General features: G+C 52.4%; 2 protein-coding genes across 4 annotated transcripts; one reads left to right on the top strand and one right to left on the bottom strand.

Annotated features, from left to right (window-relative positions):
• Positions 1–546: 546 nt before the first annotated feature.
• Positions 547–18280, top strand: ITPKC (inositol-trisphosphate 3-kinase C). The gene is made up of 7 exons (XM_040252697.1): positions 547–1887; positions 6406–6505; positions 9017–9230; positions 10683–10887; positions 13071–13172; positions 13796–13867; positions 16833–18280. The coding sequence occupies exons 1-7, from the start codon at positions 754–756 to the stop codon at positions 17034–17036; spliced, it is 2031 nt and encodes a 676-aa protein (XP_040108631.1). The 5' UTR covers positions 547–753; the 3' UTR covers positions 17037–18280.
• CUNH19orf54 (chromosome unknown C19orf54 homolog) lies at positions 7286–26490 on the bottom strand. 3 transcript variants are annotated; one of them, XM_040252787.1, is made up of 7 exons: positions 26447–26490; positions 25491–25587; positions 22242–22310; positions 21628–21752; positions 20731–20860; positions 20554–20624; positions 18283–19797 (listed from the first exon to the last, which is right to left on the bottom strand). In XM_040252787.1, the coding sequence occupies exons 4-7, from the start codon at positions 21728–21730 to the stop codon at positions 19460–19462; spliced, it is 642 nt and encodes a 213-aa protein (XP_040108721.1). In that variant the 5' UTR covers positions 21731–21752; positions 22242–22310; positions 25491–25587; positions 26447–26490; the 3' UTR covers positions 18283–19459. The 3 variants fall into 3 exon arrangements, with proteins under 3 accessions (XP_040108720.1, XP_040108721.1, XP_040108719.1); XM_040252786.1 differs by lacking the exons at positions 18283–19797; positions 20554–20624; positions 20731–20860 and adding exons at positions 7286–7944; positions 8819–8895; positions 15299–15412 and having other exon boundaries at positions 25491–26490; XM_040252785.1 differs by having other exon boundaries at positions 25491–26490.
• Between the last annotated feature and the right edge of the window lie 67 nt (positions 26491–26557).

Here is a 26557-nt window from a genome sequence, read left to right as displayed (position 1 = left end):
AAACTGAGGCTCAGAAGAGACAATTCTGTTGGGAGAGGTCATCCTGGAAGTCCGTGTTGGAACCAGAATTTGGCCTTCAATTTCTTTCACTGCTCTGGGCCACAATTTCCCAGTTGCTAAAAGTAATTGGCTCCTGTGACACTGAACACACCTTTTTCCAAACAATAAAGTAACGTATCCTCATTTTACAGGTGAGAAAACTGAGTCTGGGGCTCAGACAAGGGGTTGGGAGTGGAAGTCACTCCCTCATGGGGGACGCGGCTAGGAACTAGCAGAGGCGGGTCTCAACTGACGCAAATAGAATTCCCAAGTCTCTGAAAGTCCTTCCCGGCGCTGCGGTAAGAATGAGCGGGATGCTGGACTCGTCGCAGGGGGTTACAGGGAGACTAAACTAGCCAGTCGAGGGTGTGGCGAGTTTGGACTAGTTGCGAGGGTGTAGAGAGGGGTCTACTCGCCCGCGATCAGGACACGAGCACCACAAACACGACCTGTCACGGACTCGCAGTCCACCCAGCCAAAGGAGGTGGGAGGAGCCAGACAAGGCCCGTCCCTTACGTCACGTCCGGCGAGGCGGGGCTTCGGGGCTTTCCCCGGGATGGAGGAGGGAGTATCGGTTAACCCCTCCGTGGCTGGGCGGGCTGGAGCTCCGAGGGCCGGAACCCGCGAATTGGGGCTCCCCAGCCACACCCCTCGCGGGATTTAAAGGGACAGGAGGGGCTGGGCCCGGTCGAAGCCCGAACCTTGCGAACGGGCATGAGGCGCTGCCCGTGCCGGGGAAGCCTGAACGAGGCGGAGGCCCAGGCGCTGCCGGCGACAGCCCGCATGGGACTGGCGGCGCCGCGAGGGGGGCGGCGGCGGCAGCCAGGGCAGCAACGACCTGGGCCCGGAGCAGGGGGCCCGGTGGGACGGCCGGAAGGGGGCGGACCCCGGGCCCGGACCGAGGAGTCCAACCTCCTTACCGAGCCCGAGAGGGCCAGCCTCGGGCTTGCGTCGGGGGCCGACGGACGGGCTGAGCCTGAAGCAGCTGGCCTCGGAGCGGAGACGGAGCGGCCCAACACAACGACGGAGCCAGGCAAGTCCATTCTCCGGACACATCTAGGAGGGAGCAGCCACTGGTCAGAGCTGGATACAGCCGGTGACTGGACAGAGACTGGGACAGATGGTTTTTGGGCTGATCCACACAGGACTGACCTCCAGTCTCAGCCCCAGAGGGCTAACCTCTGGGCACAGCCAGGGGTTGACGGGCCCTGGACAGAACTAGAAATATATGGGTCACAGACCCAGTCAGAGAGGGCCAAGCTCAGGGCGGATAACCTCTGCACCCACCAGAACAGGTCAAGCGTCCGGACCCAGCCAGAGGGGGTCCCTCTCTCAACAGAGCGGAGTGCTGACAGCTTTTGGAAACAACCGTTTACCGAGGGTTCCAGGACGGAAAAAGGTACCGAAGACTCCTGGACGGAGCTGCACACTGATGGCTCCCAGATACAACAGGACACTGAAACAGCCTGGAAGCAGCTTGACCCCTGTGGTTTCCCAACACAAGATATCGATGGCTTGTGGTCACAGCCTGGCACTGACGGACCCCAGACAGAGCCTAGGACAGACTGCCTTTTGGGGGAGCCCAACCAAGATGACTCATTAGAGGAACCAGAACACAGGGAGTTGGTGACTCACCGGTACTCTCACCTGGAGGGTAGCCCCATGACCCCTGTGCCCCGCCTCATTATCACTCCGGAGACACCTGAGCCTGAGGCTCGACCAGGGGGACCCCCCTCCCAGCTTGAGGCGGGCAGTGGTGGCTTCTCCTCTGCCTCCTCTTTCGACGAGTCTGAGGATGACGTGGTGGCTGGGGGCGGAGGTGCCAGCGACCCCGAGGACAGGTCTGGGGTGAGTGGGACCCATCCTGCCCTTGAGCCAGACCCCTACAGACCCCATAGCCCACCCCCCAACTCTCCCACCCCCGCCTTTCCTTTGAGAAGTTCTCTAGAACTCCAGCAGCAGTTTTATCTCCAGGCACCTCTTCCATCCACCAACCTCTTCCCTTTGACAGTAGGGTTCCTAGCTCTCCAGGTGCCCTCCTCTTCATTCTCTCCTTTCCCCCGCCTCCCCGTCTAAAATGGATGGCTGCTGGCCAACTTCATGGCACCCAGGAACCCCTAAAAGTTGTGTGAGTCCTGTGAGTATATACACATGCTGTTGCAGCAAGGGTCTGTAACTTCTGTTGGATCCTCTGGACAATCTGTGACCACCCCTCCCTGCCCCCCAGACTTTAAAGAATACTAGTTTAGGAAGACAGAAAGGGTGCACTTTCTACCCCACTTTTCTTAGTCTGGGGCCCGTAGCTGCCTTAAGGGATCATCAGCCTTCAACACCCCTAAGCTCATTCACTTCTGCAGGGAGCAAGTGCCCAGTATTTTTTTTTTTAAATCATTCTCAAAGGGCTGTGTGAACCCCAAACGCTAAGGGACCCCAGCCAAGGACTCTCCGTCTCCCCACTGCATTACCCCCAGCTCCCCAGGGTGCTCCTGCAATCTCTTGTTTACATCCTCCATCCTCAGCTTGGGTGCGGTTCTCTGCTGGTGAATCAGGAGGGCTGGCAGGGCAGGTTCAGGGAGGGAGGGTCAGTGCAGAGGCAGGTGTGAGAGCCTCCCATGGGTCAGTCTGCTGGATCCTCCCATTGTCCTGGGGCCCCTGGCTGGAGCCTGCCCTGAGCCCCACTCACCCCACCTGCTTCGCTCTCTGAACATGCTCACACATGTGGCCGCAGGTGTAACAGATAGGCCTGCCGCAGCCTGCCTGCACTGACCCTCTGGTGCTCTGCTGTTGCTCTTCCCTCTCCCTATTCCCTCACCTCCTTGGCGTCTCATAGCCGCTGAGCTGGAGTGAATGAAGGAAAAAAAAAAACTCTCTCAAAAAAAAAAACAAAACCAGCTCTCACTCACTCATGCCCAGCCCTGTGCCAAGCTCTTTTGTTGATTTATTTATTTTTTGGTTGCAACTTGCTGCACAAGGTATTTAAGCTCCTCAATCAGGGATCAAACCCTCTCCCCTTGCATTGGGAGTGCAGAATCCAAACCACTGGTCTGCCAGGGAAGTCCCTGTGCTGAACTCTTTGCTTGTTTCAACTCATTTAAACTTCACAGCAGCCCTATGAGGTAGATTCCTTTATCTCCATTTTACAGATGAAGAGACTGAAACACACAGACCTGTCCAAAGTCACAGACCTTGGAAGGCACAGATTCCAACTTTTACTGAACGATAGGCACTTTTTCTAAGTGCTGTATATGTATTAACTCATTGAATCTTTCTAACAGCACTCTAAGTTTGGGATTATTATCTCCATTTTACAGAGGGGACACTAAGGCCTACAGAGGTGAGATCACTTGCTTAGAGTTGGCTTCGTCCAGTCGGAGCCTAGATTCTAACTCAGTTCTGACTGAGTTAAAAACCCAGGCATTTTCACCCCTATAATGTGTGGATCCATTCCTCCTCATCTGCCTTCCTCTGGAGGCTTTCTGTCTTTGGTGTTTTCTCCTCCTCTAGAATCTGTCTCCAGGGCCCAGCTGTGACTAACATATGAAGGTGCCCAGCTTTGGAGTCTTCCATGGTTCCCCAGGGCTTTCCTGATAGTAGCGACCAGGAGTTTGGTCCTGAGTTCACAGCTTCCTGTCTCCAGGCTCCTTCCTCTGTTCAGCTTCCCTTCTCCCCTCCTGACCCCTTCTGCTGTTGCAACGGAGCCTAAGTACACGCTGTTCCCCGAACACACTGCTGCCATCCTGCCTCCGATTGTTGCTCAAGCCATTCCCACTGCCCAGAATACCCCTCGCTTCCTGCTCCCTTGTTTTGAAATCCCATCTGACCTTAAAGACTCAGCTACTTTCTTCCTTTCCTCCCCGCTTCCTTCCTTCTCACGTGCATCCTCCTAATCAGGCAACAGACAGTCCCCAAGTCCCTGCTATGTGTCTGGCTCCATGTTGGTTTTCCTGGGAACACGCAGTGACCCAAATGCTGCCTGCATGGAGCTCCCAGGTCACTGGGCGGAGACAAACTCATCACCAGGCAGTGACAGCTTGGAGGAGTCAGGGCTGGGATGGGGGAAGCCCACAGGGTTGTGGGAGTCCAGAGAAGGTGACTGGCCAGACCTAGGGTATCAGGGCTTCCTGGAGGGGGGCGGGGGAGGGGGGGGGGGGGGGACATGTGAGCTGAGGGCATGATGAAATCTGAGACAGCCCAGACTAACCATCAGATCTAAGAAAAAAGAGATAAAGAAGATACTGAATCTGCTTATGATTAAAAGACAGAAAGAAAAACACACTTTCAATCAACTTCCTTCAACCCAAACTATATTTTTGGAGCACATATTCTGTGTCAGGCCATGACTGGGGACATGCTTGTAACCATGGCAACCTCAGTTCTGCCCTCAGTCAAGGCTTGTAATCTGGCAGGGCTGTGGTGGATAACCCCAGGGCCGTGGGGGCAGACCAGAGATAGAACCCCAACACTACACTGTGTGATTTAGGCAGGTGACTTCACCCCTCTGAGTCTGTTTCCACCCCTGTAATACAGTCAACAATCCTCCTGGGATGGTGTTTTTAGGATTAGGTGGGTTATGCCACACTGAGCCTTTGTCATTGTGCCTGGAATGTTCCAGGTGCTTAGTAAACAGGAACCTTCATTCATCACCTCCTCTCCATGGCTGGCAGCTGGAGAGGGGAGGGAAGAACCCTTCCTGAGTCCTGCAGTCCAACTCCCTGGTTTGTGTTTGACCTTCCCACCATTAGATGTCTGCTAGGTAACGGGGTTTTCAGGGTGTAGGAGATAACATGACTTTGACCCTCAGTGGAGGGAGATGAGCCATGTAGGTTTTTTCCTCTGGACACAACTTGTTTTCCCAATCCTTGCTAAGAGTTTGGTATGTGCTTAGAGCAGAGAAGCTATATTTGAGTGTGTGTGTGTGTAGGTAGTGGTCAAGAACCCACCTGCCAATGCAGGAGACGTAAGAGATTAGGGTTTGGTTCCTGGGTCAGGAAGATCCCCTGGAGGGCTTGGCAACCCACTCCAGTACTCTTGCCTGGGACATCTCATGGACAGAGGAGCCTGGTGGGCTACAGTCTGTAGGGTCACACAGAGTTGGACAGGACTGAAGCATGCATGCATGTGTGCATGCACGGGTGTGTGTGTACGCTCATGGGTGTGTGTGTGTGTGCATACGCAGTGAACTCAGGCCCTAACCACTTCTCAAGATGCTCTTGGCTGAGTCAACAGGATACAACTAAATGCTTGTTTTCTGTTGGCGTCTCTGTTTTATTTGCTGCCACCTTTTCTCTGCATCTAGGTTTCATTTTCTTCCTCTGTCATTTCCGCCTCTCCCATTCTGTTTCTCTCTTTCTTTCTCTTCTAGTAACTCTGTGTCAGTGGGAAGAGGTCAGGACTGCTGTAGTAACAAACAGCGCCCAAACTTAGTGACTTGGAGCAATGAAGGATTTTTCTTCTCTTTTGGCTGTGCTGCCTGTGCGATCTTAGTTCCCTGACCAGGGATTGAACATGGGCCCTCAGCAGTGATGGGTGAGGCGAGGGCCCCCTGCTCCATGCTGCCTTCACTCAGCTGCTATTTCTCTTCCCACAGTGCCCTGCCCGCCCCGCCCCCTTCTTTAACAGGAAAAAGAACATGGAGTCACTCACTGGCTTTAAGACTCCACCTAAAAGCGACACTTCCACTCCCATTGCATTGGCCAAAGCTAAGTTCGAGAGGGCAGGGTATCCCTGGCAGGGAGGCGGGCCTGAGGTCTTTGGTGAGCAGCTGTTAGGGCCGCCACGGTCCCTGTCTTTGTCCCAGTCCTCACTTTGTCCCCTGTCTCCACTTCTCTTTCTCTGCTGTTCGGCCTCTATCCATCAACTCCTTTATCGTTTTCCCTGGAAGATCTGACTTCCTTTAGGAACAGCAGGCTTCCCCATTTTTGGTGTGTGTATGTCGTGGAAAGATGTGAGGTGTTGCTGGTGACTACAGCAAAACCTAGCCTATCTTTACTTCTTTGAGGAGGACAGAGAGACACAGATACAAAGTGATCACACTGAGGGACTTCCCTGGTGGTCCAGTGGTTAAGAATCTGTACTCCCAACATAGGGTTCGATCCCTGATTGGGGGAGATCCCTTATGCTGTGCAGCCAAAAAAAAAAAAAATGACACTGAGATAAATGGAAAGGGACTCTTCTCACCTTTGCTGAGGCATTGGGGGGTACTCATGATTACTGAAGTAAGTGAGCTTTGCTCACCCCAGTGATTCCAGGAAGCCCCCCCTGGCCCTTGGAAAGACCCCAGGCTGCCCCTTGGTTCCCTCTCAGGGCACTCACCTCACCCTCCCTTCCTGGCCTCAACCCTGACCCCACCCTCTCTGCCCCACACAGAACAAGCCGTGGAAGAAGCTGAAGACAGTTCTGAAGTATTCGCCCTTTGTGGTCTCCTTCCGAAAACACTACCCTTGGGTCCAGCTGTCTGGACACTCTGGTGAGAGCGGGTGGGGAGAAGGGTGGCTGAGGGGCAGGCCGAGGTGGGCAGAGATGCCTGGGCGGGGAAGGAACCGCTCTTTGTACTTTAGGTCCCCCATCTGTGAAATGGGCTTAGTGGCAGTCTGTAGTTCCTGGAGCTGTTGCGGCACGTGCTTAGGCCATTCATACCTCAGGATGGAGGGCTGTTTCCTGTTAGCCTGGTGTCAAGGGTGCTGGCAGGCAAATCTTTGATCATGGAGACAGAGGGGCCTGAGCTTGAATCTGAGTTCTGCTCTTTATCTGTGGATGGCCCTGGGCAAGTTACTTTTCCTCACTGGGGCCCTGCCCCTCCTAAATGGCAGTTACCAGTCCGTATCCCCATCCTGTGTCTGGAGCAGAGTAGGCCCCCGGGAAACAACAGCTATGGGGCTTCCCTGTTGGCTCAGTGGTAAAGAACCTGCCTGCTGATGCAAAAGATGGGGATTCGATTCCTGGGTGGGGAAGAGCCTTTGGAGAAGGAAATAGCAAGCCACTTCGGTATTCTTGCCTGGGAAATCCCATGGACAGAGGAGCCTGGCGGGCTACAGACCATGGGGTCAAAAAAGTTGGACTCAATTTAGTGGCTAAACAACAACAAACAACAGCTTAAATGTCACCCCCCCACCCCCCCCAGGACCTAGCACAGTGTCTTAAGCACATAGTAGCATGAGGCCAAGCAAAGGCATTTTTGGTCAAGGGCTAGATAATAAATATAAAGTACTCAACTCTGTTTTTGCAGTATATAAGCAGACATAGATAATGTGTTCCAATAAAGCTTTTTTTTTTTTCTTTTTACAAAAACTGGCAGTGGGCTGGACTAGACAAATTGTTCCTATCAACAAAGGGAAGGGAACTTACCTTGCTGTTCATCCTCAGATCTGAGTCAGAGAAAGGCAAAGTCCCCCCTGCCCCCCACCAACAAAACCGTCAACACAGGCCTGCCATCTGTATGTATCCTAGTTACTATTGCTGAGTTTAAAAAAACCAAAAACAGAAAATTCAAAACTTAGTGGTTTGGGAAAAAAAAAAAAAACTTCGTGGAATAAAACAACCATATTATTACACTCATAAGTTTTGGGTCAGGAATTCAGACAGAGCATAGCTGGGATGGCTTATTGCTGCGCCATGATACCTGGGAATTCAGCTAGGAAAATCAAAGGCTGCAGGCTGGAAACCTTTGGAGATTCATTCATTCACATACCAGGCAGTTGATGCTGGCTATTGGCTGGTTCTCCGTTGGGACTGCCAGCTGGAAAGCCCATGTGTGACTTCTCTGTGTGGCTGCTTGGGGTTCTTCACAGTATGGTGGCTTCAGCAGATTTCTTACTTGGTAGCTCAGGACTGAAAGGCAAGGGTCTGTGATAACAAAGTGGAGGCTGCATCTCAGACTCTGAAGTCATAGTGTTGACAGTCAAGATTCTGTCAGAATCAAGGGGAAAAGAATTGAAGAATTAGATTCCACTTCTTGATTGGAGTGGCAAAATTCTAGAAGAGCGTGTGGACATGAGCTACTCTTTACTCATCATATATATATGATGAAAACAAAACAAATGCCCCAGGAGAAGGGTTCATGATTACCATTACAGACATTTTGGAAAATATAATCTGAAAGTACTATCTGTCATTCTACTCTACACTATCTGCATGGCCCAGGAAATGCCAGATTTGTGAATTAACAAGGTCCGTTTGTTAGCACTCTGGGACTCCAGGCTGAAACAAATGCAAATCTGCTTGGGAGAGTCATGCTCTTGACTCAGCTCTCACAAAAGTTTTCACTGCTGATCATGAGCTCATAATCCAAAATTACAAAACAAATGAGAACATAGTGTGCTGGGAATCTGACTCTGTTTAGACAAAAATGCAGAACTAGGCCCTTCCTTCACCAACTCTGGCCAATATATATTTTTTTAATTGAAGGATAATTGCTTTACAGTATTTTGTGGTTTTCTGTCATACATGAACAAGAATCAGCCATGTCCCCTCCCTCCCAAAACTCTTTCCCATCTCCCTACCCATTCTTCCCTTTTAGATTGTCACAGAGCACCTGTTTGAGTTCCCTGAATCCTACAGCAAATTCCCACTGGCTGTGGGAATTGGCTGTTCCCATTTACATATGGTATTGTAAGTTTCCATGTTACTCGCTGGATACATGTCACCCTCTCCCCTCCCCCCATGTCCATAGGTCCATTCTCTATGTCTGTTTCTCCATTGACTCCCTGAAAATAAATCCATCTTTTTAGAGTCCATATATATGCATCAGTATACAATATTTATACTTCTCTTTCTGACTTACTTCAATATAATAGGCTCTAGTTCGTCCACCTGATTAGAACTGATTCAGATATATTCCCCTGGCCAAGATTTTGAGAGCTGCAGGGAGGGAGAGAAAGTATTGCAGACGGGTCAGGCAAGATGATGGTGGCCAGGATCTGAGACAGACAGGGAAGTGGCTCATTCATTTTCTGACCCTCTTGTTGATGGCTGCTCATAGGGAACTTTCAGGCAGGAGAAGATGGTTGGATTCTGAAGCGTTTCTGTCAGTATGAGCAGCGCAGCCTGGAGCAGCTGATGCGTGACCCCCTGCGGCCTTTTGTGCCAGCCTACTATGGCATGGTGCAGCGGGATGGCCAGACCTTTAACCAGATGGAAGATCTCCTGGCAGACTTTGAGAACCCCTCCATCATGGACTGCAAGATGGGCAGCAGGTAGGTTCAGGGGCAGCCATGGGGCAGAGGTGAAAGGTTGGGTAGATGTTTTTGAAGATAAACCAAACTGATCTTTTTCTTTTTAAACAATACTTAATTATTGATTTTGCCGTATCAGGCCCAGCTTGTGACATGTGGGATCTTTAGTTGTGGCATGTGGGATTTAGTTCCCTAACCAGGGGTCAAACTGGGCCCCCCGCACTGGGACACAGAATCTTACCCACTGGACCACCAGGGAAGTCTTAAGCCAATCTTCAAAGTGGTTGTACTAGCATCCTTTCCCACCAGCAGTGTATGAGAGTTCCAGTTGTTTTATCTTGTCATCAATGCTTCGTATTACCTGTTTTACTACTTTTAGCTATCTTGGCGGGTATCTCTTTATTGCTTTAATTTCTATTTCTCTGATGACCAAAGAAATTAAGCATTAATTAGCCATTTGGATATCCTCTTTTGAAAACTGCCCATTTTACTATTTAGTTTTGCTCATTTTTCGACTGGGCTCTCTTTTTGTTGTAAAGATTTGTAAGTCTTTATATATTCTGGATACAAGTCCTTTGCTGGAGATACAAACACACACACACACACACGCACCATTCTCTCTCTCTCCAACTCTCCCATTTCACTCTCATAATGTCTTTTGATAAACAGAAGTACTTTTAACTTAGTACAGTTTATCAATTTATTTCATTATGGTTAGTAGCTTTTAAAGAAATCTGCCTACTTTAAGATCACGACGATCTCCTGTGTTTTCTTCTACAGGTTTTGTTTTTTTCTAAAATCATTTATTTACTTTTGACTGTGCTGGGTCTTTGCTGCCACAAGGGCTTTTCTCTAGTTGCAGCGAGTAGGGGCTACTCTCTAGCTGCGGTGCACAGGCTTCCCGTTGCAGTGGCTTCTCTTTGTTGCAGAGCATGGGCTCTAGCGTGTGGAGGCTCAGTAGCAGTTGTGGTTCCTGGGCTCTAGAGCACAGGTTCAATAGTTGTGGCATATGGGCTTAGTTGCTGTGTGGCATGTGGGATTTTCCCGGACCAGGGATCAAACCTGTGTCTCCTGCACTGGCAGACAGATTCTTTACCACTGAGGTACTGGGGAAGCCCCTACAAGCTTTGTTTTAACTTTCACATTTAGATCCGCAATCCATCTAGATATAATTTTTATATATGGTGTGAGGCAGGGATTGAGGTTCATTTTCCCTTTCCATATGGATATCCTGTTGGCCTGATATCATTGATTGAAAAGACTGCTCTTTCCCCATTGAACTGCAGGGCCTTCCTTGTCATAAATCGGGTGAATGTACTTGTCTCTCTGTTTGTGGACTCTGTCCCAGTTCACTGATCTATTTGTCTATTCTTGTGCCATACTACAGTTTTATAACACTCCTTGATATCAGGGAGTAAAAGTCCTCCAGCTTTGTTCTTCATGGTTTCCCTTGTTACATCCTTTGTGTCCCAGGACCTACCTGGAGGAGGAGCTGGTGAAGGCGCGAGAACGGCCCCGGCCTCGGAAGGACATGTATGAGAAGATGGTGGCTGTGGACCCCGGGGCCCCCACCCCCGAGGAGCATGCCCAGTGTGCGGTCACCAAGCCCCGCTACATGCAGTGGAGGGAGACCGTGAGCTCGACCTCCACCCTGGGCTTCCGGATCGAGGGCATCAAGGTGAGGCCCAGGAGCTGCTGGCCTGTTTCCGGAGGGCTAAGAGCTAGGTCTGAGACAGAGTGACAGAAAAACCAACCAACTAGGATGTCAGAAAAAACTGGAAAGATGCCAGATCTGGAGAGCAAGCAGGAGACTGCAGAGGATGGAAAACAGGCTGGGAGAGGCCCGCTTCCCTGTTCCTGCCATGTCTGTCGCAGACCAAGTTTTATCTGTCCACCTGCCTGAAAGTCTCTTGATTCCACTTTTTTTCCCCCTCCCAGAAGCCCTGTCCGCATCCAGCCCCACCTTCTCCTACCCCAGCCTCCCTGGGCTCCCAGATCCTGGACTTACCCACTCTGATCCATCATCTGATATAGCAGCTGGATGGGCTTCTTCCTCCTTATGCAGAAAAGTTTTCTCTTTTTTCTTCCTTTTTTTTTTTTTTTTTTTGTAAATTAAATCTAATTCTGTGAATAGCTAGCCACCACAGTTTAAAAGTCAAAATATTGTAAAAGAAATCTCTCTCCCAACCCTGTTGCTCTCCTTCCTGTTCTGTGCCCCCACCCCTCCAACCCCGCACCTCCTCTTGGGGAACCACTTGATCAGTTACTTATATTTCTTCCTGTATATACAAACATTTTCCTCTTTCTTACAAAAGATGGCATGGTCCTGGAGAGTTTTCCTTGTCATTGCAGAGAGAGAGAGATTTTCCTCCCCTTCCCCTCTGTATTAGCTCTCTGTGGGTGTGCCACAAGCCCCTATAGATGGCACAGTGAAGTACTTTCATTTCTTTGAAAGGGTTCTCCTGTCTCCTGCCACAGGCCCTCTGTATTTGCTGTTTCCTGTGCCAGGACTGCTGTTCCCCCTTCCCCTGGTTGACTGACTCTCAGTTACTGTCCAGTCTCCTTCCAAATTCCACTTCCTCTGGGATGCCCTCCTTGATTTCTGTCCTACTAGTTCAGGGCCTCTCCTTACCTCCTTATAACTTCCTACACTCCCTTATCTTATCTCCCTTTATGATGATCTTATTCAGTATCTGCCTCCCTCATCTAATTACACCTGTGCTGTTACCTGTGTGTTACCATTGCCCACAGGGCACCTGGCATAGCCTGGCAGGATGACTCGGGGCCCTTTGTACCTCTCTCAGACATAACAAGTAACATTAATCTCCTTTATTTTATTGCTTCTCTGCCTTTTCACTAAGATCAAGTGTAGTATGGGAGCTTCTCAGATGGCCCAGTGGTAAAGAATCCGCCTGCCAGTGCAGGAGATACAGGAGACGCAGGTTTGATCTCTGGGTAGGGAAGACCCCCTAGAGTTGTTGAGTCGCTAAGTCGTGTCTGACTCTTTGCGACCCCATGGACTGCAGCACACCAGGCTTCCCTCTCCTTTGCTATCTTCCAGAACTTGCTTAAACTCATGTCCATTGAGTTGGTGGTGCCATCCAACCATCTCATCCTCTGTCGCCCCTTCTTCTCCTGTCCTCCATCTTTCTCGGCATCAGGGTCTTTTCCAATGAGTTGGCTCTTCACCTTAGGTGGCCACAGTATTGGAGCTTCAGCTTCAGTATCAGTCCTTCCTAACAAATATTCAGGGTTGATTTCCTTTAAGATTGACTAGTTTGAGCTCTGTGAAGTCCAAGGGACTCTCGAGAGTCTTCTCTAGCACCACAATTCGAAAGCATCTCCAGTATTCTTGCCTGAAAAATTCCATGAACAGAGGAGCCTGACGGGCTACAGTCCACGGGGTCACAAAGAGTCAGACATGACCGAGCGGCTGAGCACTTCATTGAGTGGTGCCCAGCGCTGTGCTATGGATCCTACACACTCAGGCTCTCCTAATCCTTATACCAGCTTTAGGAGGTGGGTATTAACACAATCCCATTTTCCAGATGAGGAAATCAAGGTTGAGGCAGGTGACTTGCTCAAGGCCACCAAGTTACGAAGTATCAGAGCCATGATTCAAAGCCAGATCCAAGCCTCTCCAAAGCCCACTTGGCTAGACTGGTTCAACCAGGGGGTTTAAGTTCAGACCTGAAGGACTGGTTGCTCAGGAGTATGACCTGGGGCTGAGTATGACCAGGTGGGCTGGCTTCCCCTGAACAGCAAGTAAGCCTGGAGGCAGGTAGTTGCCCCCCAGAGGTGTCTAAGGCTGCTTGGTGTTGGGTGTGGGAAGGAAAAGCCATGACACCCCTCATCTTGCAGAAAGCCGATGGGACCTGCAACACTAACTTCAAGAAGACGCAGAAGCTGGAGCAGGTGACAAAGGTGTTGGAGGATTTTGTGGACGGGAACCATACAATCCTGGTGAGCAGGACACCCAGGCCCCAAGTTTAGAAGTATAGGACCGCCACATCCTTGTTCCTCCTGTGTTAACCATCTTTTGCTTCAGCTGACGCTGGGCTGGCATTGCTCACTGTCTTGTCAGGGTGGGCAGGTCCAGGGATGCCCTGCTGTCATGTCTGGTGGCTGCCTCACTGTCTCAGCTCCTGGCTAGATCATGCAGCAGGCTGGCCTGGGCTTGTTCTCACAGTGGAAGCAGCAGGCCAAGAGAGCAAGTGAAAAAGCAAGGTCTCTCAATGACTGAGCTCAGAATGGCCACCTTCATTCCTGCAAGGTTCTATTGACCAAAGCAACTCATACAATCAAACCTAGATTATAAGGGAAAGAGTCTGCCTCTTGGTAGGAAAAGCTGCTAGGAATTGTGGGCATTCATGTAATCTACCAGCTATACTCTTGTCTGTGCCACCCTGATGCCTCCAATCCCGCCCCCAACCCCCCCTTCCCAATTTCCCCATGGCTCCTCTTATCCCATCCTGGCTGGGGTCTGCCCACTCCTTTGGGGGGAATGAGATGGAGTGAGATCTTAAGGTGGGTACAGACCCACAAAGTCCATGAACTAACCAAGAAATCTTCCCTCTCACCCACAGAGAAAGTACGTGGCACGCCTAGAAGAACTTCGTGAGGCTCTGGAAAGCTCCCCCTTCTTCAGGACCCATGAGGTGCGAGCCCCAGCCGCCATGGGAACAGAGGGCCCTGTGGGTGTTGAGGGGGGTGTCTGGGTCGAGGTGGCCTCAGGAGAAACCGCTGACAGAGTCACCTGCCAAAGCTATAAAAGGAGACCCTGAAGGAATTCCCTGGCAGTCCAGTGGTGAGGACTGTCACTGACCAGGGCCTGGGTTCAACCCCTAGTCGGAGAACTAAGATCCCACAAGCCTTATGGCATGGCCAAAAAAAAAACCGAGGCCCCTCCCCCAGGTTTGGGAGTTTGCTTCTTTAGGGTAAGCAGCGTCAGGAATTTTAGGGAGGGGGACAGTTAGGAGCATGGACTACAGGCAGATGGCCTGGGATGAAGGCTGGCCCTGCCATGTGACCCGGGGCATGTGACCTACCCCCTTGGGCCTTGGTTTCTTCCTGGTAGAGGAAGGGAAAATAGTACTTTCCTTATGGAGCTGCTGAGATGGACGTGAGCGAATAGAGTGCTGTTCAGAGTGCAGAAGAGCTCCCAGCTCTTGTGACGATTTTGTAGCCATAATTATTTAAAATAAGTTTTCTTTATTTTTGGCTATATCTGGCCTTAGCTGTGGCACGCGAGATCTTTGTTGTGGCTCTCAGGCTCAGCGATGGCGGGGCTCAGGCTTAGTTGCTCTGTCGCATGTGGAGTCTTCGTTCCCCGACCATGGATTGAACCTAAGTTCCCTGCATTGGAAGGCAGATTCTTTTCTCTTGGAAGAAAATGTTATTTATTTTTTTATTTTTGGCTGCACTGGGACTCTAGCTGTGGAGAGCAGGGGCTACTCTCTAGTTGCGGTGCAAGGGTTTCTCACTGCAGTGGCCTCTTGTTGCAGAGCGTGGGCTCGGGGCACGTGGGCTCCGTCCTCACAGTTCCTGGGCTGTAGTGCACAAGCTCAGTCGTAGTTGCGCACGCATGAGCTTAGCTGCTTCACTGCATGTTGGATCTGGAATGCGGATTCTTAACCACTGCATCGCCAGGGAAGTCTCCATAATGACTTCCAGTCATTGTTCCCTGCATTCCTCCTTTGGCAGCTCTCCCCCTCCCCTTTCCCACCCTTTCCCAGCCTGTGTCTCTTTGGAAGCTGTCACCTCTCTGGGGCTGTCTCAGGAAGTCTGTGGTGACGTCACCAGGTGTATCTCCACGCTCTTCCATCTCTCTCTTCCAAGTCCCTCTCTCCTGTTTTCCCTGTTAGCACTGACTGCTGAAAGAGCCACATCTGGGTCAGGTGGGCCCGTGTTTGAACCCCAGCTGCCTGGGCAGTGGCTCTGCAGGCCTGTCTCCTGACCCGTAGGACAGGGCACCAGTAGCACCTGCCTCCTGGGTGTAGTGAAGGTTAAGTGGATTAACTTAGGTAAAGCCCAGCCCACAGGAAACCCTCAGTGTGTGCCAGTTTTCACTGTCGCATGTCATCACTGACCATCACCCTCATCATTGTCACTGCCTTTGAGCTTCACATGCGAGGCACAAAGAGGCTTGGGGACTCCGTCTCTTCTATCCTTGTGTTTGGTGTCACTTGCCTGGTGACTAGAATCTGAAAAAAAAAAAAAAAGCAAGTTGCCAAGATTTAAAACCTGAGACTTCACGCCAAAATCGGGATTTCTAGTTCCCTTTGGACCACAGGAGATGTGGCAGTCCTGGGCTCCTCCCCATGTGCCAACAGCCATCCAGAACTGGGTGGCGTCGCCTCTCCTGACAGCCACCTGCTCAGCTGCCCCGTCATCTGTGTTCTCTGGAAGAACTGATGTTTGAAACCCAAGTAGCAAAAGGGAGGGGCTTGCAAACCTGTAGTTAGACAAGAGGAAGGAATGTGTTGCTAATTAAAAAAAAAAAGTTTCATTTATTTACTTTTGGCTGTGCTGGGTCTTCGCTGCTGCTGCTGCTCGAGCTTTCTCTGGTTGCAGAAAGCAGGGGCTGCCCTTCGCTGCAGTGTGCAGGCTTCTCTTGTTGCAGAGCACAGGCTCTAGGACACGTGTGCTTCAGTGGTTGTGGGTCCCGGGCTCTAGTGCGCAGGCTCAGTAGTTGCGGCGCACCGGCTTAGTTGGTCCGCAGCATGTGAGATCTTCCTGGACCTGGGATTGAACCCATGTCTCCTGCATTGGCAGGCAGATTCTTTACCACTTAGTCACCAGGGAAGCCCTGTATTTCTAAATTAAAAAGAAAAAAACAGCCCGGTATCTCCCTAGGGTGGTGTGCTCAGCTCCACAAGGCAGCTTGTGAGCTGTGGAACATGGAATGCCGCAAAGGGAGGGGGGCTCTGACCATCATCCCCATTCTACAGATGAGGAAACTGAGCCTGGAAAAAAGGAAGCCACTTGCCTCGGGTCACCAGTAGCAATTCCCTGGGGCTGAGTAGCTGCTGCCCCTTACCATGAGGAGGCATTATCCACACCCTCAGTCCCCACCAGGCTCCTTTGACCCACTTGGGATCCTGCAGGCATTGGATTTTGTACCCCAGTTTGAAAAGGGGTAACAGCTAACAGTTTCACATTAAAAACTTTTTTATTTTAGCTGTCAGGTGTTAGTTACAGCTCTCGGGCTTCTCTAGTCACTGGCTTCTTTCTAGTTGCAGTGTGCAGGCTTAGGAGTTGCGGCACTCGGGCTTAGTTGCCCGAGTCCTTGTCTGCTGCATTGCAACGTGGATTCTTAACCACTGGACCACCAGGGAAATCCGTATTTTGCATTTGTTTATACAGGCAAGTCTTCTAAGAGCTTTATGTGGATTACTTCCTATAGATAATATGCATAGCAGTCTTTGAGGTAAATGGTAAGGAGAGTTAAAAGTCCCCTGCCCAGGGAGGGGCATGCAGCCTGTAAGTGGCAGAGCTGGGGCTTGAACCCAGGCAGCCTGACTCCAAAGTCCATGCTATCAGCCACCCTCTCAGCTGTCTGCTGGGGCAGGGACCTTGGCCGTGTCTGCCCCTCCCTTTAACCTCCTGCCTCTTCCTCTGCAGGTGGTAGGCAGTTCCCTCCTCTTTGTGCACGACCACACCGGCCTGGCCAAGGTCTGGATGATCGACTTCGGCAAGACCGTGGCCCTGCCTGACCACCAGACACTCAGCCACCGGCTGCCCTGGGCTGAAGGCAATCGCGAAGACGGCTATCTCTGGGGCCTGGACAACATGATCTGCCTGCTCCAGGGTCTGGCCCAGAGCTGACCTGCTTGTCCACAACCAGGTTCATTTATTGGATGGTGCCCATCTGGCTGGAGGGGCCCCGAGATGCAAGGGGCCTGAGGTCGGCCACAGGGGAGCTGAAGTCCAGGGATGGGAGAGGTTGCATCGCACACCATGCAGGACCAGTGTGGAAGATCCGAAGGGCCTTGGAGATGGGGGTGGGGGCCCGCCCCACCCTTTGACGAGATGGGAGGTTGTTAAGAACCGGAGAGGCAGTGTGACCTGGCTGGGGCCCGCGGTTGAGTCAGAACCAGACTGGGCCCCTGACCAGCCAGGAGGGGATGCAGTGGCCGCAGCTAAACCACGTGCCCTGAAAGAACGCACTGCCCACGCTTGCACGGTACAGGCGTGACCTCGGGCCTGTTGCCACAAGAGTGACTGTAACCACGGCCCCTCCCTCTGCGGGCTGGCTGCTGGCGGGGCTGGAGAGCCAGACCTCATTAGTGAACAAACGCAGCAGCTCTCCTCCCACCCAGCAGTTACGGCCCCATTCTTCACCTGGGGGTGGCTGAGGCTGGCAGAGGCTCTGCGGGTGTGGCGCTGTGGGTTGGGGCTGAGGGCTGACACCGCTGGGCAGGGCTCGGGTCACCCTGTCCTACCCGCCCCTGGCCCCACGGGCTCCTTCCCTGCTCCCAGGAGAACTGCTGACCCCCTGCCGACCGAAGCCACAGCCACATCCGTGCCGCCACTGTGGCAGCACCCTCTCGACCCTCAGGCACCAGCCTCAGCTGGGGACTTCCTCCTCCTGCCCTCTGTCTCCTTCCTCCTAGAGGGCTGCGGTCGCAGCTAGGGCTTTCTGACGCCAGGCAGACTTGGGCCTGGCTCGGGACCCAGCTACTTTCCTCGGGAGCGCCCCCTCTCCGGCCTCTGCTGGGAAAATGCCCTGCTTGGTTTGGGGCCTGAGGTGCAGGGTGGGCAGGGCTGGCAGCCTGGTCCAAACCAGAAGACCCCAGCACCCTGAGGTGCGGGTGGAGCCCCTCTGTCCTCCTGCTCCCAACTTTGGGTTCCTGGCCCACGAGGCTGGGCTGGGGGAAGAGAGGTGCTCCCTCCCCCTTAGCCAAAGCTCTGGCGTGGTCTTCCAGGCTGAGGGTTGCTCCTTTTCTACTGACCATCTTTATACTTATTTATACGAGAGGTAGTTTGATGGGGTCACACTGGGGATCAGGAGGCAACATCGCTTCACTGCCTTCCCCCTGCAACGACACCCCAATAAACACATTCGTAGTCTATTTCGTGGAGTCTTTTTTTTACATCTGGAGTTTGTGGGCTCAAAGCTCATAACTGGAGCATTAGTGCCACATGAGGTGAGGGGATGACAGGTCTGGGGTAGAAGTGGGCTCAGAGCTGGTGGTTCATTAGCTTCACTGAGTTGCTATTCTTGTGCCTGGCCCGCCCTGACTCCATCTGTCTAGGTGCTATATGCCTGGCTTGAATCTGGCCCTGCCACTGGCCAGCCCTGTGACCTCAGGCCAGTGACGGTACTTCTCCAGCCTGTTTTTCCCTCAAACTGGGAGGATCTAGTGCCCTTCTTATAGGGTTGGGGGACTTGATGCGTTAACTGTGAAGGGGTGGGCACAAATAACTAGCAGTGGAAGCTTTTGCTTTTTAAATAAGGAGAGAACACAGGTGGGGGAGGTGCTGAGCCTGAAGGCCTCTTCCCTGAGGAAGTGGTAAGGAGCCAGGACTGTGGAGTTCAGGAGTTGTAACGGAGGGCTGGGTGCAGGCACAGGACACCCCAGGCAGCTGAGAGAAAATGTGAGGAGGAAGAACCTGGGGCGAGGGAGACAGGTGAGTTTAGTACCCAGGAGGGTGCAGCACGAGGAGCAGGCAGGAGGTGCTGGAAGCTTCTCTGGAGGGCAGTGGTGAAACGTGGTTGGGGTTTTGTTTTTGGCCATACCATGTGGCACGCAGGATCTTAGCTCCCAACCAGGGGTCAGAACCTGTGCCTCCTGCAGTGGAAGCACGGAATCTTGACCACTGGATCGCCAGGAAGTCCACAGTTCGTGTTTTAAAAGGCTTCTCTGGCTTGACGTGAAGACACGGGGAGGCAAGGGGTGCAGGGAGAGGGTGGTCGGCAGCCAGAAACGGGTGGATGCAGCACTGATGGCTGGGGCAGGGGGTGGGGGGTTGCTGACGAGCCCTGCGGTCTCAGCCGTTGTCAGTCTCTCCCCTGCAGAGAGGCAGCTGGTCTGGGTGGCTCCTGGCTATAACCCCAGCCCAGAATAGGTGCTCAATACTGGAAGGTGCGCTTGGGGGAGTTGGGGTGATGCCCAGGATGGATTTGGGGGACCCTGAATGAAGGGTCTCTGGTTTGATGTCCAATCCAACCCCTCGGGCTGTCGCTCAGAGGGAGAAGCTGGGGCACTCTGTGGCTGGTGACACAGCTGAGCTGGGGCCACAGGAGCCTAGTGGCTGGAGTCCTGTGGTCGGAGGAGCAGGGCCTGGCCACAAAGGCCGGCCCGCACCCCACCGGCAGGCACCACATACTCCCGGCCATCCGCAGCCCGAGAGGGCGAGAAATCCGTCAGCTGCAGGTTGCTGTCCCGGACTTGGTCATAGTCCCACAGCTGGTGGTGCCAACTCTTGCCCTGCTTGGCGAGGAGGTATACAGCCCCCGGGGAGCCTTCTTCCGGCAGGGACGGTGGCTGTTGGGGTGTGCCGGGCACTGGGTGGAACAGGCCTGGCAGCTCGGGATCCTCTGAGTAGCCAAGGGTGGGCACATGCTGCACACCCAGCAGGACCCCTGCGGGGAAGAGGGGGTGGCTGTGAGTAGGAGCTGAGCCCTGACGAGGGGCTGGGGCTCCCGGAGTCCCCCCACTGCCCTCCAGGGTGGGCGCTGCCATGATCCCTGCACTGACACAGCATGGGCACAGCTGGGCTTGGATTTGAACCCATGGTGCTGGGCTCCAGAACTGCAGGCATTTTAAGTCCAGCCTCCAACAGCCTGTCAGCACAGGGAGGTGGCCAAGACAGCACCGAACAGAGCAGACGTCATCACCTAGTTGTTGCGAGCTGTCTAGGAGAGCCGTGCTCAGAGGTGTGCACACCAGGGCGCCGCCTTCTACCAGACAGGTGCGAAGACGAAGCTGCTGACTATAGCTAACACTAACTGAGACATGGAACCCAACAGGCACCATTTAAAGAGTCTGAACATTCAAAGAGCCCTCTGCCCTGGGGACTGTTCACCCTGATTTCCAGATGGGGACCTGGAGATCCAGAGTCACAGAGCCTGGGAGTGTCTGGACCAGGTTTGCAGCCCAGTTTGATCCTTCTCTGTGCTCTGAGTTTCTTGTTTGGGAAAAACCCTGATTGACAGATGCTGAAGTACCTGCTGCCGGCCAGGACCCTGCTAACTACCCTGTAGGGACAAAGGTGGGCCAACCCTGGCTCCTGCCTTGAGTAGTGTGGAGGGGCTGGCACGAGGGTGAGCATGTGAGGAGGGGAGACGGGATCAGGGAGGCCCACGGTGAGGGTCCAGGGCAGGGGAGGGGGAACTCACCTGCGCTCACAGCCCAGTGGGCCTTGTGGCCCTTCCTCTGACACGGCTCGTGGTTGAAGTCCTCGTCGTAGCTGCACTGCGGTCAAGGCCAATGCTGTGGGATGGCCCCGGGACACACACACACACCTGCCCGACTCCCCCCATCCCAGCCCGGCTCCCTCCCTGACCCTGGGATACGGGATAAGGAGGGGGTGTCCGGCGACAACGTGCTGCAGGATGTGGTCTCTGTTGGGACCGCCCAGGCCGCCGCAGAGCACCTCTGCCTGGCAGCCCAGTGCCTCCTGGGCCAGCCTGCTCATGTCAGCCACTGCAGGGGCAGAGCAGACACACGAGGAGCAGTCACTGTGCACCAGGCACCGGAAAAAGGCTTTTAGGAATCAATGCCTATAACCCTCACTGTGACCATCATCTCTTCGTGCAAACGTGCAAAGCCAGAGAAAGACACAGATCCTGTATTAATGCATGTGTGTGGAATTTAGGAAACTGGTACACATGATCCTACTGGCAAAACAGAGACACTGACACACAGATACAGACAATAAATGTATGGATACCAAGCGGGTGGGGGCGGGAGGAACTGGGAGATTGCAACTGACACCTATGTACCATTGATACTATGTAAGAAATAGACAACTAATGAGAATCTAGTGTATAGAACAGGGAACTCAATGCACTATGATGACCTGAATGACAAGGAAGTCCTCAAGAGAGAATGTATATCTACGTGTATGGCTAACTGATCCTGCTGTCCAGCAGAAACTGACACAACATTGTGAAGCAACTCTGCTGCAAAAAAAATTAAAAAAAAAAAAAAAAATGAGGCACAGAGAGGATAAGTTGCTTGTCTATGGTGATGCAGCAGGAAGTGGCAGAGCTGGGCTGGGAACCCAGGTGGCCTGGTTCCAGAGTCCACCTCATAACACTCTGCTCTTCTTCAGCGGGGCAGTGAGGAGGCGGGGGAAGAAGGGTGCAAAGAATGGAACAAAGTCCCCCATGTGCCTGATATGTCCCAGCCAATCTCTCCAGTCCCCTCTTGCAGGACATCTGGGTAACACCCTTCCACACCCAACCTACCTGAGAACATCTCCCCCTGGGCCGTGTATCCTCTCTCCATGGCCACCTGCACGAGTCTCTCCAAGGGGGTGCCGCTGGGGGGCGCCAGGAGGGTGCCTGCCATCCACAAGGCCACCAGCCCACACCTGGGGAGAGACAGGCCCAGCCCCCCAACCTCTAATTCCAGTCTTTCCTGGCCCCCTCTGCTCTGGAAGCTGGAGTGTAGGGAACAGTTTGCTGCCCTGGGGGAATTCCCTTGTCTCCCAGGTCAAGTGGGGAGACCTGACTTCCCCCTCCTAGGAGAGAGGATGGCCAAGGCCTGAACCCAAGGCTGGAGGGCTGGGGTGGGGTGAGTGGGTAGCAGGTTAGGCAGATATACCTGGGCTTCCAGGAGGAGCAGGTGCTAAGGGGGACTCAGAGATAATGGACTTGTTTGTTTCAATTTACTATGCTTGCTCCCAGGACCCTGACCTGGGTAAGTTCCCTTTCTCCCTCCCCTCTTCCTTCCCCCTAGGCTGCCTGGGATGAACCCACTCTTCCCACACTCCCCGGTCAATCCTCACAGAGGGTGGTGAGGGCAAAGGCTGGAGGGCACAGCCGGCCAAGGGGCTGGAGTCCCGAATCAGGGTACGTACTGAGGGCCTTCTTGGATGAGGGAGGGCAGGTCAGCACAGAAGAGGATCCACTGCAGGTCACTTCTGAAACTGAATCAGAGGCACATTCAGGTCATGAGGGAACCAGTTCCTAGGGTCTCACCCTTAAGGGCTGCTCTTGGCTGGGTCAGACTGCCTTCATCCCTGATGAGACACTTCCCTCCCCCACCTCTGTTTTCTCATCTGTTCAACGGGAATTATTCTTCTGCCTGCTACTCCCTGCTTTTTCTCAGCCATTGAAGGGGCAAAGAGCAGATGTGCAAAAGCTTTGCAACTAGGAGTCAGAGGAATTTATTAGAAGGGGTGTCTCTACATCATGGTGAGCTCTAGCGGCTCAGTGGTAAAGAACCAGCCTGCCAATGCAGGAGACTCGGGTTTGATCCCTCAGTCAAGAAGATCCCCTGGAAAAGGGAATGGGAAGCCAATCCAGTATTCTTGCTTGGAGAATCCCATGGAGAGAGGAGCCTGGTGGGCTACAGTTGCAAAGAACTTGACATGACTTAGCAGCTGAGCACGCATGCATGCTCTACACCATGGATGAAAAAATTAACGAAAGAAAGGGAAAATTTTATTGGAGCCAACCTGAGGATTATAACCTGGGAGACAGTCTTTCAGAACGCTCTGAGGACTTCCCCACCCATCAGATGTCAAAACACAGTTATATGTTAAGTTTTCGAGGCAAAGGGTTGTCAAAATATTACTGACAGTTTACTCAATCCAGATCTACAAGTACAATGCAAGTTGTGGGACATGGGTCATTTTGACCCCTTAACAAGATTAAGAAGGAAAGTCTTTTGATGAGATTGCTGCTGCTGCTAAGTCGCTTCAGTCATGTCTGACTCTGTGAGACCCCATAGACGGCAGCCCACCAGGCTCCCCCATCCCTGGGATTCTTCAGGCAAGAACACTGGAGTGGGTTGCCATTTCCTTCTCCAGTGCATGAAAGTGAAAAGTGAAAGGGAAGTCGCTCAGTTGTGTCCAACTCTTCGAGACCCCATGGACTGCAGCCTAACAGGCTCCTCCATCCATGGGATTTTCCAGGCAAGAGTACTGGAGTGGGGTGCCATTGCCTTCTCCGTTTGATGAGATTAAGAAGGAATATTACTCTGTAAGGAGGTACTAAATGGGAGGGAGGAGACCCAAAAGGGCAAAGAAACAATTCACATTTAAATTTTATCTTGCTGCGACTTCCCTGTTGGTCCAGTGGTTAAGACTTTGCCTTCCAAAGCAGGAGATGCAGGTTTGATCCCTGGTTGGGGAACGAAGATCCCACAAGCCCAAACGACCAAAAAACCAGAACATAAACAACAGAAGCAATACTGTAACAAATTCAATAAACACTTTAAAAATGATCCACATTAAGAAAAAGAAATTTTTCTCTTGTCTTGCCATAAAACATGAATTTAATTTCATCAATGCCAAAACTCTCCATGTTTTCTCCTCTCAAACCTGTTTTTCTCGCAGTTAGGATGAAAATCCCTTCACTCAGCCTTGAGCAAAACCAGGTGACAGCTCCAGGTCTAAGAGATCACTGATAAGAGTCAGGCCCAGCCCCTTCTAGGGAGGCCACTCAGAATATTTTGGTGATTCCAATCCTTCCCCCCTCCCCACCAGGGCTCAGGAGGTGCTGAGCAATGTGCTTATATCTCTATCCCAAAGCCAATGAAAGGGCAAGGCTGGGAGGCACCCTCCTGATGAGAGGAGATATCACAGCACATTGGTTACAAGCAGGGCGCCCCCCCCACCCCGCCCCGCAAAAAGCAGGGCACCCCATTGCCATGCCCTTTCTCTTCTAAGCACTGTGGCCAAGTGACTTAACCAATGTGAATCTCAGCTTCCTCATCTGAAAAATGGGTAACAATAGTTCCTGCCCTGAGGGGGGAGAGATAAATTAAAAGGTTGAGTTTAACATAGATATGCTATTTTGTATCTGGAGAAGGGCATGGCAACCCACTCCAGTATTCTTGCCTGGAGAATCCCCATGGACAGAGGAGCCTGGTGGGCTACAGTCCATGGGGTTACAAAGAGTTAGACACGACTGAAGTGACTTAGCATGCATGCATGCATATATGTACATACATACATGTATGTGTCTATATGTATATCTAAATCACTGTGTTGTACACCTGAAAATAACATGACATTATAAATCAACTATACTTCAATTAAAAAAAAAAGAAGTTCCTGCCTCATGGAATCGCTGAGGTTAAATTAATAAGTAAAAAACACTTAGAACAGCACTTGGCATGTATAGATAGTGGGTGGTTGTTACTTGCATTCAATTTGCCTCACTATGGGGGAATTGCCCAGCAATCCAGTGGTTAGGCTCTGTGCGTCCATTACTGGTGATGTGGGTTTTATCCCTGGTTGGGGAACTAATATTCCACATGCCACACAGTGTAGCAGAAACAAAAACCAAAACAAAACAATTTGTCTTACTATACTTGGGGCCTTTAGGGCTGATTATAAACTTGTCTAGAGAACTGGAAATTTCTTCCAGACAGGGACAGGTCACTTCTCCCTTTTCCCTTCACCCCCAGCCCATGTCTAGGCCCCTTCCCTCCTGCCTGGGTCTCTGGGTGCTGCAGCTTCCTTCTGGGCCCCTAGCCTCCAGTCTTACCATCTCCACTCCTGGAAGGCAGCCTCCCTCCCTCCCTGGAAGGGCACAAAGCCCTTCCACAGCTCCCCAGAGCCCTCAGGACAGTCCACCTTCCTTCACAGGCCCCCTCGCTCCAATGCCCTGTGTCAGGCTCCTGGCCACGTGGGAAACCCCACATTTGCCGCTTCTCTGTCAAATATTTGCAGGTCCCTGAAAAGAACATCTCTTCATTTCACTTTTGGGCCTGGGCAAAAGCTATTTACTCTTCTCATCAAGAAACTTCCTCGACAGCACTCAGGGGTTCCCTCCTCTAGACAAGCCCCTGGGACCCCCCACTCCTGGGGCACCAACTCCCTCTAGACTCCCTCCGGATGGCTCTGACCTCTCTGGGCTGTCACTGTCTGGTGGAGGGAGCGATCTGTTTCTCCCACTGGATGAGGTGCTCTCAAGGAGCAGGAGCTTTCTTCATTGCTGAAGGCACACAGCTACTGAAGGCGTCTAAATAGGGAGCTGAAGCAGACTGTTTGCCCTTGAGAACATGGGAAACCCCAAGAGAAGATGACTGAAGATATGTGGGGAGAGGTGGCTGGGTGAGACCACGGGTGGGAGGGATGGGCCATGGGGACCCTTACCGGTCCTTGTGCAGCTTCAGGAGCCTCTTCACGTCCTCTCTGCTCCCGGGGACTGGGCCGGCCCTCTCCAAGGCCTCCTTCAGGAGCTGACTCTTCTCTAGGCCGAAGACATGAGGGGGAGCAAACCCAGTGGTAGGGGGCGGAGGCGGCAGCGGGGGTGGTGGGGGAACAGGGCCCTGGCAACTGGAGGGTGGAAAAGCTAATTCGGGGAGGTTTAGGGGAAGGGGAGGAAGTGGAACATTAAGGGCCTGGGATGCAGGGGTTTCGGGAGGAGGAATTGGTGGCTCTAAAGGGGGAGAACATGGAGAAATCATTTTGGGGTCTGTGACTTAGGCTGAAAGGTCAAGAGTGGGAGGGGACAGATCCTCCAAAATGTTGGTCACAGTGATGGAGTCTGACAGTCTTAGAGCTGAACTCCTGATCTGGGAGCTGAAGTTGGGATTGCAAAAAAACAGGGCTAAAATCTGGAACCTTGGGAGCAGGGATTGAAGCTGACGCAAATCACAAGGAATCTGAGGGTTAAGGGGTCCTTTAATGTGCAAACAGATCTGTGGTACAGAGTTGGGATGCAGAGCTCAAGGAGTGAGGCTTAGTAGGAGTTAACTTCTTATCCAGGGCTAGTTTAGAAAGTTAGGAAATTATGGGACACGAAAGCCCAGGCCTGGGGCAAGACATGTAAAGCGTGGGATTGAGGACCCCTGGGCTAAAAACTGCGAGAATTTAGAAGAGATCCTACCCTCTTCGCATCTCAGACCCGAGTTTGGAACCTTAGAGCTGATCTTTGAGTCAGAGGTCAAAAGGACACTTGGCAGGGAAAATTAGCCTAGTTGTGGAAAAAGTCCTGAAATCGGGGCGCAACAGGAAGTCTTGTGGGCTGGAGAAGGCTCACAGATTGGAGGTCGTTGGGAACCCCCATACGGCTGGAGTAACAGGTTCGGGTAGTAAAACGCGCCTACCCTTGCCGCAAAATGGCTGCCGCAGCGTACAGCCTTTCCCAAATCCCGCGGTAAGACTCGCAACTCAAGCCCGCCCCTTTAACGATCACGTGACAGAGACGGGCTGCGAAA

Source organism: Oryx dammah, unplaced genomic scaffold (genome assembly GCF_014754425.2).
Source record: "Oryx dammah isolate SB20612 unplaced genomic scaffold, SCBI_Odam_1.1 HiC_scaffold_13, whole genome shotgun sequence".
Taxonomy (NCBI): Eukaryota; Metazoa; Chordata; class Mammalia; order Artiodactyla; family Bovidae; genus Oryx; species Oryx dammah.
This window is presented reverse-complemented; position numbering and strand designations above follow the sequence as displayed.